The 12854-nt window shown below is 43.3% G+C and overlaps 1 protein-coding gene across 2 annotated transcripts in view; it reads right to left on the reverse strand.

The window, feature by feature from the left end:
- Positions 1-12854, reverse strand: part of ttc7a (tetratricopeptide repeat domain 7A) — a 55094-nt gene that overhangs the window by 33393 nt on the left and 8847 nt on the right. The window contains exons 7-15 of one of the 2 annotated variants that reach the window (XM_056435258.1): positions 11065-11234; positions 9791-9854; positions 9476-9613; positions 6701-6784; positions 5754-5858; positions 3197-3314; positions 2336-2393; positions 2083-2155; positions 1829-1989 (exon numbers count right to left, since the gene is read on the reverse strand). In XM_056435258.1, coding sequence (XP_056291233.1) covers positions 1829-1989; positions 2083-2155; positions 2336-2393; positions 3197-3314; positions 5754-5858; positions 6701-6784; positions 9476-9613; positions 9791-9854; positions 11065-11234 — 971 coding nt within the window. The remainder of the gene's footprint in view (positions 1-1828; positions 1990-2082; positions 2156-2335; positions 2394-3196; positions 3315-5753; positions 5859-6700; positions 6785-9475; positions 9614-9790; positions 9855-11064; positions 11235-12854) is intronic. The other variant, XM_056435259.1, reaches the window with a different exon arrangement.

Consider the following 12854-nt stretch of genomic DNA (forward strand, 5'->3'; position numbering starts at 1 on the left):
GGCATTTTCCAGTAATAGTCACAGTTAGCTGCTCAATCATTATGGACAAATTGATAAAGCATTAGACACTGCTACACTCAAACCAGTGCTTTGAGAGGATGAAAACGTGTGTTTGCTGTTGGCCAGCTCGACCCAAATAAATTAAGCTAGGTCAGGCTAAGGCGAACATTTCAGGCCTGTGCAGCACTGCATTCTTTGTCTCACTTCAGCTTGTAGTTGGCTCAGGTCAAATATGTTTTACTGGCATAACAGGTCAGTAAATTAGAAATATAGATCAATGAAGCTAGCGGTAAGACAGTAAATGGACATTCAGTAACACTTCATCTTAATTAAGCTGTTCCGCTCAGTGAGGTACCGATTTATAGAACTGTATCTATATTTCATTCTCTCTGACTAAATGTCTCTCGGCAGCTCCATAACAACAGTTTGGGAACAACAACTGATGCTGCCTGCTCTGCCCATATGACCTCATGGTTACCAGGGCGATGGGGATTCCTGGCGTAGAGAGCGACGTGATTGGCCAAACACGGAAAAGAGCTCTTAAATGGGTCAAAGCAGTCAAGTGTGGAGGAAGTGCGTATGTGTGTGTGCGTCTGTGTGTGTGTGTGTGTGGGTGTGTGTGTGTGTATGTGTGATTTCATCTTCCAATTTTCATGACAGCGCTGATCAGCAATCAGTAATTATGAAGCCTTCCCTGCATTTATTTCATCATTGTTCTTGTTTTTCTGCATTTCTTCTCTCTTCCTTTCCCTCCTGTATGGATGCACCCCAGCTGTCTGTACCGGGACCGTGGAGGCCAACACTGACCTCAAATGGCTGTGTTATGAAATGCCTTGCTGGGCTTTGAGACAAAAACACATCAGAAAGATGATGCAATACACTTTCATATTATGGTTGAAATAACTGGCCTGGAAAGCTAAAGTTATCCACGTGTGATACGATGGAGCTGACCTCCACAGCTGATGAATGTTTGTTATGTATACTTCTTAAACTGTTGGGCCTGTGCTGCTGCTGACCTGCCTTCCATTTCTGGATTCGTAATAGAATCTTTTGTGACATGTGACAAAACGTCTTCGAGTCTTTTCAGCCGAAAACATTATACTATTTCGGGGGAATAAATACAATATTCTGTGAAGAAATTTTGTACAAATATATTTATACAGTATTCAGTTCAAAAGCATTGTGTACATTAAAATGCTTTATATATATATATATATATATATATATATATATATAAATATATAGATTAAATCCATATATTTTCAAATAATTCTGGTATACTTGAACAATTATATAAATTCTGTGTATTTCAAACCTCAAATAAAACACAATTAACAACAACGTGAAAGTGTTGGTGAAATGTTGGCTGGATGGTAAGAGAACCCATAACCTCGACAACGTGTGGACATTTTTTTTGTCCGTTTGTGTGTGTTGTAGCTTTTAGTGCAGCAGCCCGGTGGGCTTATGTGTCGGAATGACTCTGTTCTGTCAGGAAAGCAGCACTCAGGCCCGGGCTCGGGCTCGGGTCAGAGCTGCAGTGTTAAAAAGGCAACGGTGAGGGGTATGGGTACCGCAATGCAGGCCTCTGCTCTGGCGCATCTAAATAAGGCGTTGAGTGTGTGTTTGTGTGCCTAGCGTCCAGCACAGTCGAGCTGAAACATCCAACCACTAAGGAGAGGACGAGTGTTAGAACATGGAGGTACTCTTACACACACACACACACTAACACACACACATACACACACACACACAGTCTAAAAGGTACAACGAATGCCACCAACATTTATTCATGCCTGTGTGAGTGGGACGGTACAGTGATTTTTTTTACTTGAAGTTGCCGGGGTGCTGGCTGAGGGCCAGGCCCAGTGTGTCCAATGCGTGACGGTGGTGTTTCTGGGCGCTCAGCAGCAGAGTCAGCAGGTGGAGTGAGTGCAAGTCGTCCCCAAGGAGAGATAAAGCTGCCTGCAGGGGCTCTATGGCTGCCGATACCTGCCGGACACACACATCCTCACACATGACCTACAATCCGCTTGGTTTCTGATAACTAATGTCTGTTGATGAATACATATATTAACTTTATACCTGGCGTACAAGTGCCAACTGCAGAGCCAGGTACATAGCAATCTGAGCATCCAGGGGGTCTAATGAATGAGCCCTGTGGAGGAGAAAGAGAAACCCCAGATGGTTCACAATGTGTTAACAAAGTTGTCAAAAACAACTGTCTTAAGAGGATAAGATTCACCACATTGGTTGAAATGAAATACTATGAGCAGAACTCAAACAGCTGATGAACAAGAGGAAAGATCTGATCGAGAATAAAAAAACAGGAACCTACTTGCTCAAAGCTCGCAGTGCTTTTCTGTTGAATTCATCGCGATCAACTTTTAGGGTGGCTGTTGAGAGAGGAGGGGAGGCAACGCTGAAAGTTTACTCGGCGCACACCAAAATAAAAAAGTCTTTGTCATGCCCTTCCAAGTTAACCTATAACCAAATCAAGACAATATTTGAAAGAATTGGGGAATTTTTCACACTTATTCACTTTCTTAATGAAAAATAGATGGTAAGCCAAATATCAAACGACTTTAAGGTGCATTACATAAGATTGGGAGCATTTTGATTTCCTCTCAACAACTCTCAACATGGTGATGGCTGAGCCGAAGTGCTCAGCATCTCACGATTCTAGCAGCGTGCACAGTGCAAGCTGAACAGTGTTTTTCTGGCTATCCTGCCGCGACGGCGACCCCGGTTTGGGACACAGTTATCAGTTGTAATCGGCATACGAAAGCACTTACTTAGCTTATATGGAGCTTTCATCTCCACGAACATGCACTTAAAGCACTCGATGCCGAAGCGCCGGCTATGTAAGCACAGAACAAAGGAGAGTGACTTCATCTCTTCTCAGGTAGACATTACTCTTAATCTTCACAAAGCAAGTAGTTGTTTGCTGTTATATTAATGCTCTGAATCCCATCAATTGTACCTTTGAGGGGTTAACTTCAGCTAACGGCAATTGATTTACATCAGGGAAAGGTTGTGATCACAAATCGGTGATTGGGAGAGGAGTCAGGATGGGGAACCACAGTGAAAGCAATAGGTTTGGGTGTCCACTGATACCTGTTGTTTTAAGCATTTGAACACATGAACAACACATTTTCCCTGGAGAGGAAAGTATGTTCACTGATTTGCGTGTCCTTACCGTCAGAGGCCTGTAAACTGCAGCAGAGTCCCAGGGACAGGTAGGCCTTAGGTAGAAGTTCTCCGGCTTCTTCCCCCATGGAAGTCACGCTCTGCGACATAACTTCGGCCTCCTTGAACTGCACACAACCACACAAACGTATAAATATACAATCAATTAGCCACCGAAGAATGCTGGCTAATTGGAGCACAGGTGGAACACCGAATCATTCTGCTCACAAAAAAAACAATAAAGGTGCAAAGCAGGGAAGTATTGATGGCTTAGACCCGGTATGAGTTTATCCTGAGGACGGTCCAAAGCAGACTCAAGGACGACAAAGACTTTGCTGAAGGACGCACACACATACGCACACACAAACACGCTTGCCCACACACACAGCAGCAGACTGAAGGCAGTATGTGGCTGAGCCGAGCTGAGGAGAAAAGTCTGTCTTCTTGTGTGAGGTGTGACGGGCGGGTCAGGTGGGCGTAGGGGGGGGGATGCCTTTGCCAGCGCAACAACAGGCCAACTGCAGAACTGCCCAATTTCCTTCATCCTCCCCCTCTGCTCGTCTTTCTCTTGCCTGAATCCTCGCAAGTGCAAAGCCCCGCACACAATAGTCCCGCACACATTCAAGCGCATCTGAAGAGGATTACGTTTCATTTTTTCCCTCTCACTCTCCCTCCTGAAAAAAGAACACGGGCCGGCCTCCGTGGCCCTGCCCCCTGCCATGGCCCTGCTGATGCCCAGTCATCTCTCCTCTCTTCTGTTTCATGGATTGTGGAAATATGGATTGTGGTCCACATGCCTACTAATTATTCATAATTTCTGTCATATTCATTGAATGTGTTGTAACTCTATAAAGCGGTTCATCTGTACACATGACATATATTGCTTCTGTGCATCTGGCTAGAGGGATCCTCCTCTGTTGTTCTCCTTTAGGGTTCTTCCATATTTTTGGGGAGTTTTTCCTGGGCATCTGATGTGAGTTCCTGGGACAGGAATGTCGTACAGTATGTGTACAGATTGTAAAGCCCTCTGAGGCAGATATTTGTAATTTGGGATTTTTAACTATTTTGAATTGAATTTAACACGTTGCTGTTGACGGGTGAGAACCGTGTATCTGCAAAACAGCTCTAAAGGAAAAAACACCAACAACAAAAAACAGCTTGGTTTTCAGATCGCCATTCGTGACGTTTGTAGTGATGTACATGTTTCCCTTTTATATTTTATAAACATGAACAAAATTAATTCTAGTTTTTTTGTTTCAAAAAAATACATGTTGCTGGTTAGATAATAGTCTAGACAAGTCCAGTAGAGTTGATGGTAAATAATGGGGGCCCATTTAGGTAATGCCCCACTGCTCTATGGCCACAGTGATGGCCCATTGTGATTAAGGGTGTAAGCTTCTTACTGTTTCATGATCTCGAGCCACCAACAGATGTGCTATCTCTCCATTCGCCCGTTAGCTCCTCTTTTCTAATCTCTCTCTCTCTCTCTCTCTCTCTCTCTCTCAGCCTTAACACCATTGTTGATGTTGACTTTCTCCTTCCTGCCCGTGTCACGAACAGCTGGCCGATATCCAAGCTGGCCGGGGCTTTACAACGACGGGTATCTGGCAGAGTGACCCCAACGCCAACCTCTCCGCTCGCACACTTAACATTCTATGAAGGCAGCTGTCTGCGTGGCGTCGAATTCGACGACCCAACCTCACCTTTTCATCTTAGGAGTGTCGGCTGAAGCTGACATCCAAATGCAGATTTCCGAAAGCTCAGCGGTTCTAAATAAAGAATGGATCCTCGCTACGCCGCCTGTAATCCGGTGCAATTTGATTGTTTGGCTTTGTGAACAGGTATTGGAGAGGAGGACACTGAATACAGTATTGTCCATATTGGATAACCCTGACCACCCTCTCCACCACCTACACCTACACGTTCTCCAACAGACTGCTTCATCTTTGCTTCACAAGGACAGATATGACATTCCTGCCCACTGTCTGGGCAATAAATCACCTGTGGCCAGATTCTCCTTAAATTGATCATCAATACACCTTGCACCGCTCTCGCTTTAAACTTTAGAATCACTGTATACACTTTAATTTGTATCTTATCTTTACATTTTCAATTCCTTTTTATTTAAATTCTTAAATGCCCTGCAATTTTATTTTATTACATTTTGTTGTATATTTGTAAACATGTTTGATGCTGCTTCCCAAAACTTCCCCCTGGGGATGAATAAAGTACGATCTAATCTAATCTCTAAGCTTTTTTTCATGCATTGTTTCATTAGAAGTATTTCTAGAAAAAAGGAAACCATATATTGCAACAATTATAATCATTGCAATTATTATAATAATTATTTTCTCATCATTTTGATCATCTCCTGACCCCCTCAGAATTCAAAAGGTATCACTGGAGAAGGTATCTCTGGGAAATGTAGAGCAATAATATCACAGCGAGAGAAACAGCATCACCGGAATCTTAACGTCTGTACATGACTCCGGCTCACGGACCTTTGCTCTCAACTGTATCTGTGTGTTTGTGTGTAACGTGTATGTGAATGTTTTGCACATATTCACCAAGTGCAGTTGACTAATGCAGACTTTAGCAGCCAATAAGGGCAATGAGGGGTCCTTTGGTCTCATCCTGGCACACTCCTTAAATACAGATACAGCACCAAGGCCCTGGAAGGAACACACATGCACACGCACACACACATACACACAAACACACACACACACAGTGTCAGAAAACTGATTCATGTGCACACAGCAGCCAATTTATCATGCGGCCACAGATGACATGGATCGTGTTTAAGCGAGTGCATCAACTGTCCTTACACAGCCCTAATAGACCCATTTAGATACACAGTCACTTAATACATGTAGGTCAATCATTGATGGTCCAGGATGTGGTCGCACACGCATACGCTCACACACACGGGCACGCACAGTCCCCGACTGGCCCTAAATACAAGCGGATCTGACGACACCAAGGAATGCCCCTTCTCCTTCTAGGGAGCAGCCTATTTCTGGAGCACTCTATTGATCTGCAGTGTCACTTTATGCTGCAACTCAGACCAATTTTGTTTTTTCTGCTACATAAACACACACAAACACAAACACACACACTGAGGGAGGAGGAAAGAAAAAATAAGAGAGAGAGGATTGTAAGCTACTCCAGCTCCTTTTGAAGAATGTCTATCTCTTTTTGAAGAATGTTTGAAATATTCCAACAATAATTTAGCAGCAAATGCATCTTTATTATTATTTCCTAAATCAAGAGGAAGTTGCCTTTAAGGACAATGCATTCTGTACCAAACGGTTTAATAACCTCATTGAATGTAATTTCAGTGTATTTTCTTTTGCAATTAATATACAATCTTAATTCAGCAGACTACTTGACGCTAAAAGGGCGAGGAAGGAGTGCAGCAGTGTACAGGACATGGATGTCGCCTTCGGGTGTGTCGTGGTGTGGTGTCTGTTGAAGGGGGCTGTCACTGGTGTATAAGGAGCTATGAGCTCACCTTCCCGGCCGCCATGAGTGACAGGCCCAGCTGATGCCAGAGGTGGAACTCATTGAATGAAAACTTCATGGCTCGCTCCAGACACTGAAATGCAAACACACAAGCATGTCTTAGTGGTTAAATTCATGAAAGAAAGGGGATGCTCATAAAGAGGTTGAGGCAGAGTCATGGCCAGGTTATTCCAGACCATGTCAAAAGGAAAAGCCAAGGTTAGGAACGTTAAATGTACCTTGACCACATTTTTTTGAACTTGAAATGACTGTCGGTCATCACTTGACACCCACTCAGTGCGGTTTCAGCACGTAATGACGTGATTGATCTGTGTGTGGACGTGCAGAGGAATGGCGTGGAGCGGTGCTTCGTCAGCTGTTGTTAGTCATGCGGAACCAGAACAAAAGGTCTGCCGAATATTCTGATTAAATAATGGGCTCTTATTAAAAAGGCTGCTGGCCATTTAACATGCAGACAAACATGCCCCGCACTATACTGTATAACTCATCTTGGCTAATTGTTTCCTTGAAAATACTTTCCTCAACGATATGATGAACGCACCAAGCTTAGAAAATCTATTAAACATGCAAGAATACTTGCACGGTGAGGTCAAGTCAAGAGACACTGCTGACCCTTGTTAAGCCCCCACATAGCAAATCCCAATTGAATCCCTGTTTAGGGGGGTTATATGCAGAGATGTAACCACGATTCGGACAATGTTTGTGTCTCTTTACAGTTGTTTTGTGTCTTCTTGGGGTCATTTCTCTCTCCTTTTAGTCATTCTGAGTGTCCTTGTAGTTGTTCATGTTATGTTAGCCATTTTTATCGTCATTGTGAGTCTCTTCATGTATCTTTGTGGTCTCTTTGCAGCTTTTTTGCATCTATTTCTAGTTGTCTTTGTCTCTTTGTAAACTCGTGTGTCTCTTTGTAGGCGTTTTATGTTTCTTTGTGGTCAATTTGAGTCTCTTCCTTATTGGTATGTGTCTCTGTGATGGACATTTTGTAGGTGTGCTGAACATAAATGTGTGTACCAAATTTCATGGCAATCCATCCAATGGTTGTCAGGATATTTGCAGCCAAATTTCTACCTCAAGGTGGTGCTTGATGAAAAGTCATTAGGAGTCCGTCAATCACTGGGAACCCTGAATGTCCAAAAAGGAAAACTGAACAACTGACACTCCCAACCCTGGAGCCTTCTGCCAGCAGTCTCTATCTACCTCAAAGAGCTACTTACACATTAATGCACCTGTAATATTTATACAATAATTCAACATATATGATAATACATGAGTCTGAAAGTAGGAATATAATGTACTTCATTTTATTATTTTTGCTTTGACTTAATTTCAGGATTTAAATACTTCTTCCGTTTTTGCCATTTCTTTCTGCAAAAACGTTAAATCACAGAATCTTTTGCATTTGCATAATCCAACATAATAATACCGCCTCTGTGTCCTCCAACTGAAATTTTATATTAGAAACACAACTCATTGATTGATTGATGCTTCAGTAAATATGTAATCAATCACTTTGAATCTTATTCTTTACACATCAGAGATGGATGGCACTGTCCAGCTGACATTTGATTAATTGATAAATGGCCTAATATATCAGCAGACTGATCTACTGGTCTATGTGGAACTACCTCAGTGTCTATGAGTGTGTGTGTGGGCCTCTATGTAGGATGACTGAGTTTATCTTTGAATCAGTCAGACAGATGGACAAACCTAATTTGACTAGATCCCTTTAGTCTCCGCCTCCCAACTTCCTACATTTGGTCAGAGGTCACATTTTGGGGAGTGGGGGTAAAAAAAGTTTTTAAATGAGTAGTGGAGGAGGAATTTGGAAGTTTAAAAAAATGGAGGATTACAAAAGCTCCACTGTTTAAAAAAAACATTCTTCTCCTCACCTACAAAACCTTGGTTGGTGATGCACCATCATATCTTCAGGAGCTTGTAGTACCATATTACCCCACTAGAGAGCTAACATTACATGACATTTTGCTGAAGCTTTTATCCAAAGCAAATTAGAATAATACACAGGGAGAAATTCAAGGTTAATTATCTTGCTCAAGGACACATCGACTAGGGTTATTACAAGCGGGGATTGAACCGTTGATCCTCGTTTGAAAGACAGACCTGCTAAGCACTGAGCCACAGTTGCTCACGAAATGCAGGGCTACTTGTGGTTCCTAGAGTCCTAACTAGTAGGATAGGAGCCAGCGCCTTCACTTATCAAGCTCCTCCTTTATGGAACCAGCTTCCACCTTCAGTCCAGGGGGCAGACACAGTCACCTCATTTAAGAGTAGACTTAAGACTTTCTTCTTTAATAGCGCTTATAGTTAGGGCTGAATCAGGTTTGCCCTGGTCCAGACTGAAAAGGCTGCTGGGGGACGTTTTAGGATACACTGAGCTCCTCTCTCATCTTCTCTCTCTACTTTACGTCTCTTTATTGCACATTACTAACTCTACTTCTTCCCCGGAGTCTTTGTGATTTTACATCTTATAGGGTCGGGGTTGTGTCTGAAACTGATCCTGGCTCCAAGATCCTTACTCCTTGCCCCTGCTTCCTGCATCCAGCCCCTGGCCTGGACCTGGCTCTCTTCCTAATGCCCCTGCCTACTTGTCTGTGCCTCCTGCCTCAAAGGCCTGGCCTCATTGGTCTGGCCACTTTCGCAATGCCTCATGCCTGGTGGGCCAGCCTCCTTCCGCCATGACCCTGCCCCCTGCTATGACTGCGTGCATGCTGGATGCCGGCAGAGGCGGGTGTGTGTGTCAGCTCACCTCAGAGAGCATGCCGTACTGCCCCCTCCTGGCCATGCTGATGGTGAGCAGGTCATAGACAGAGGTGGCATCCTGCAGGCTAGCCTTGCGAGACTCGGCCTGGTCTGGCAGACGACTGATCACCGCCTCGCCGCTGGCCTGAGCAGACAGAGATGCAGAGAGAGTGAGGAGTTGGAGGGAAACTAAGGAAGGGAAAGGAGGTGATTCTGATGACAGAGAGGTCTATAGTGTGTTTTGAAAGCAAATAGTCTGAGAGCGTGTGGTGTAAGGGAAATACTAGAGAAAACAGAGGGAGTGTATGTATGTGGGTCTCACCATGGACTCTGTGATGAGCAGCAGCAAAACAGCCTCCTCAACCACGTTCTGAGGACAGAAGCAACTGCCAGGACGCAAGAAACAGGAAATAGAACCAATAAAAGGAAGTCGATCTCTTTCTCATACACACACACCAACACGACGCGCACACACACTCGCTGGTCCACAGGTACAGTTCCAGATTGACGGGAGTGTCCAGTTTCTGTCTCACTTGTGGAGCTGTAACACAGCACGGGCCACACTGGGTGTATCGCTACACAGCACTATCTCAGATGTCACAGCGCACACACACACACACACACACACAAGATCCGTCATCTCTACCTCTCCCACCGCTGTCATTCATCACTTTCGTTGCTTCTCTTGCCTCTCTGGTCGGATCTTTGTCCTAATAAATGACACGTTTACCAGACACCGGTGTGGCCTTTTCAGAATAGAAAACTGATGACAAAAGCTGTAAACAATGCTCAAGTACAGCTATGCCTCAGGGTGAAGCCTCCTGTTCCTCCTATCCTTCTAATCTCAAACATAGATTTAGATCTTCACTTATGAACGTGTGGGCAGGATTAGGCATGTGGCAGTGACTAAGCAGGATTTGCAGGGCCTGAGCAACAAGCGCAGGATCCCTGCAAAGAGGCAAATGCAGAAGAAAAGCTCAATTGAGATTTTCCGCCATTTTGAATTTGGTGACAAAAGGCTTGTTGATATCTCATTGTGTTTAGAAGATATGGACCAATGAACGTATAAGGGGTGTGGCTTAATATTTAGAGACACATAACTTCCAAATCACTTGGCTTAATATGGGGGCAAATCAGTCTCAAAAATTGCAAATGCACTCATGACTCACAAATGCAAACACAAAGATTCACAAATGTCCACAGAACAATTCACAAATATATTCGATTTACAAATAAACTAGACTCACAAACGCATGCAGAACGATTCACAAATACATTCCAATGCACACATAAATAAATTACAATTTATATAAATGTAAAAGAAAAATCACAAATATATTTTTGCATTTCTATATGGATTTTCTATTTGTGTGTGGATTTGTATGTATTTGTTTGTGGATCGCACTGCATTTGTTTGTGGTTTTTTTAAGACTCCCCTGCCTACCATTATGTGACTCCAATTCACGCCTCCCTTGTCATGACTAATAGTCTTTAGTAAAAAAAATCACTTGGACAAAAAGAATTAGCATCAACTGCCAAGTGCTTCAGTTGTTGGAATAATTAACAACAACAAAAAACAGGTTGTGACTAACGAACCAGTCAGTACTGTAACGTTGCGGTGGTTTAACAGTGGGGTAGATGGCGTCTTTGAAAGCGGCGGCTCCCTCTCTGTGGAGCCAGGCTGAGGGTGGGGGGCCCAGAGGGGTCCAGTAGGCATCCTCACTCACGGAGCTCAGCAGCACCTCTGCTAGCTTCCTTGCTGCAGACTAAGAGGGAAGTACAATGTATTAATGTAACACTGTCAATGAGCATAAAGAGAGCGTATGACCAGTATACAGTATGCTGTATTAATACTCTGGATTCAGAGTATTATCAACATCACATCAGCAAACTATCATTCTCTATGTAAAGATAAAGTGGAGGAATGTCTCCCTGAACAGAGAATGTGGACACCCTCCCTCTTGCATGCATTGTTGCGTGTTAGCATTGTTAGCTGCTAACCACCGGTGTGCGGTATTAACTGGTTTTTGAATTAACTGGTTTTGGTACGCGTGCATGAGGCAGATGTGCCGTAGGGCCTCGAGTTGCCTCTCAGGACCCGTCTCGACTAACTAGGAAATGCACATTTCCATCGCTTAGCCTCTCTGTCACGTTCTTTTAATGTAACTCTAATGTTTGAAAGACTAAACACGGATGACTTTGCTGTAAAATGTGATACCTGTTCGGGAGGCTGTAGTTGAGACGCCGAGGACACGGAGCGAGGACAAAGTAGGTGACTCTGCTGATGCCTGTTCAATATACTACTAACTTCAATAAATACTTGACAAAATGCTCTTGTTGTCAGTCTGATATTTATGTTATACGTCGTTATCTGACGTCCAGTCGATGTGAGACCAGTTTACTCTTCATACAGTGTGTAATGATGAAGCATGTAGCCCGTTGTTTACACCCAGCTCGCCCACCGCTGTCAGCTGGGAAACTGTGATCGACTCAGATTAAATTGTGATACAACACTGTGTGCTCTCACGTCTCTTATGTTTTATATTCGAGACTACGGATCCACATATATCCTCGTAACTATACTCTACCCTGTGCAGCACTCACTGGTCCAGATTAAACATGACTGTTACCTGTTGTTACGATAAGGACACACATTGAATAACTACACACAGGAATGAGCGTGTCTTTAGACACATGACGGGGGAGCAGCTTGCTCCAGCCTTCGTTTAGGATTTCGACGGCATTAACGTAACGTTTTCCACCTTCATGACGATCATATCACTTGTTGACTGGCGATAAGAAAATTTAAAAAATGGATAAAGATTAACGCCAAGAATCGAACCCGCGATCATCTGCGACCATAGAGCCTCCTCAGTGGCATCCCAACTACCACACTGAGCTATAGAGGAATATGGGTTGATCACAGTCAGTTTACGTTTTAGATTAATAGATAAATCACTAATAGTGATAATCAGTAACTGCGTTTCCTATGGTCGCATCAACTTTAATGCACAAAGCGGCTGTTGCCTATGCAATCACGTATTTGAGTTAGGTGGGTCTATGATGTAAGAAGAAAAGACAGTCGGTGTTAGAATATATTATATAAATATTAATGTCTTCCAAAGTTACTATATTACTGACCTAATTTGCTCAGTCAGTTTTTGTTATTGTAAAGTACATTGTAATGTAAAGCGGGTAATCGGGTGAAATACCCTATAATGGTAGTTCACAAGCAAAGAACAGAACAGCAGGTGCACAAGTCGGCTGTTCGATTCTTTGAGAAATCCATGATTTTTTATTTTTTTTATTGTCGTTTTAGATATTTTTTTATCGCCAGTCAACAAGTGATATGATCGTCATGAAGGTGGAAAACGTTTCGTTAATGC

This window comes from Pseudoliparis swirei, chromosome 17 (genome assembly GCF_029220125.1).
Source record: "Pseudoliparis swirei isolate HS2019 ecotype Mariana Trench chromosome 17, NWPU_hadal_v1, whole genome shotgun sequence".
Taxonomy (NCBI): domain Eukaryota; kingdom Metazoa; phylum Chordata; class Actinopteri; order Perciformes; family Liparidae; genus Pseudoliparis; species Pseudoliparis swirei.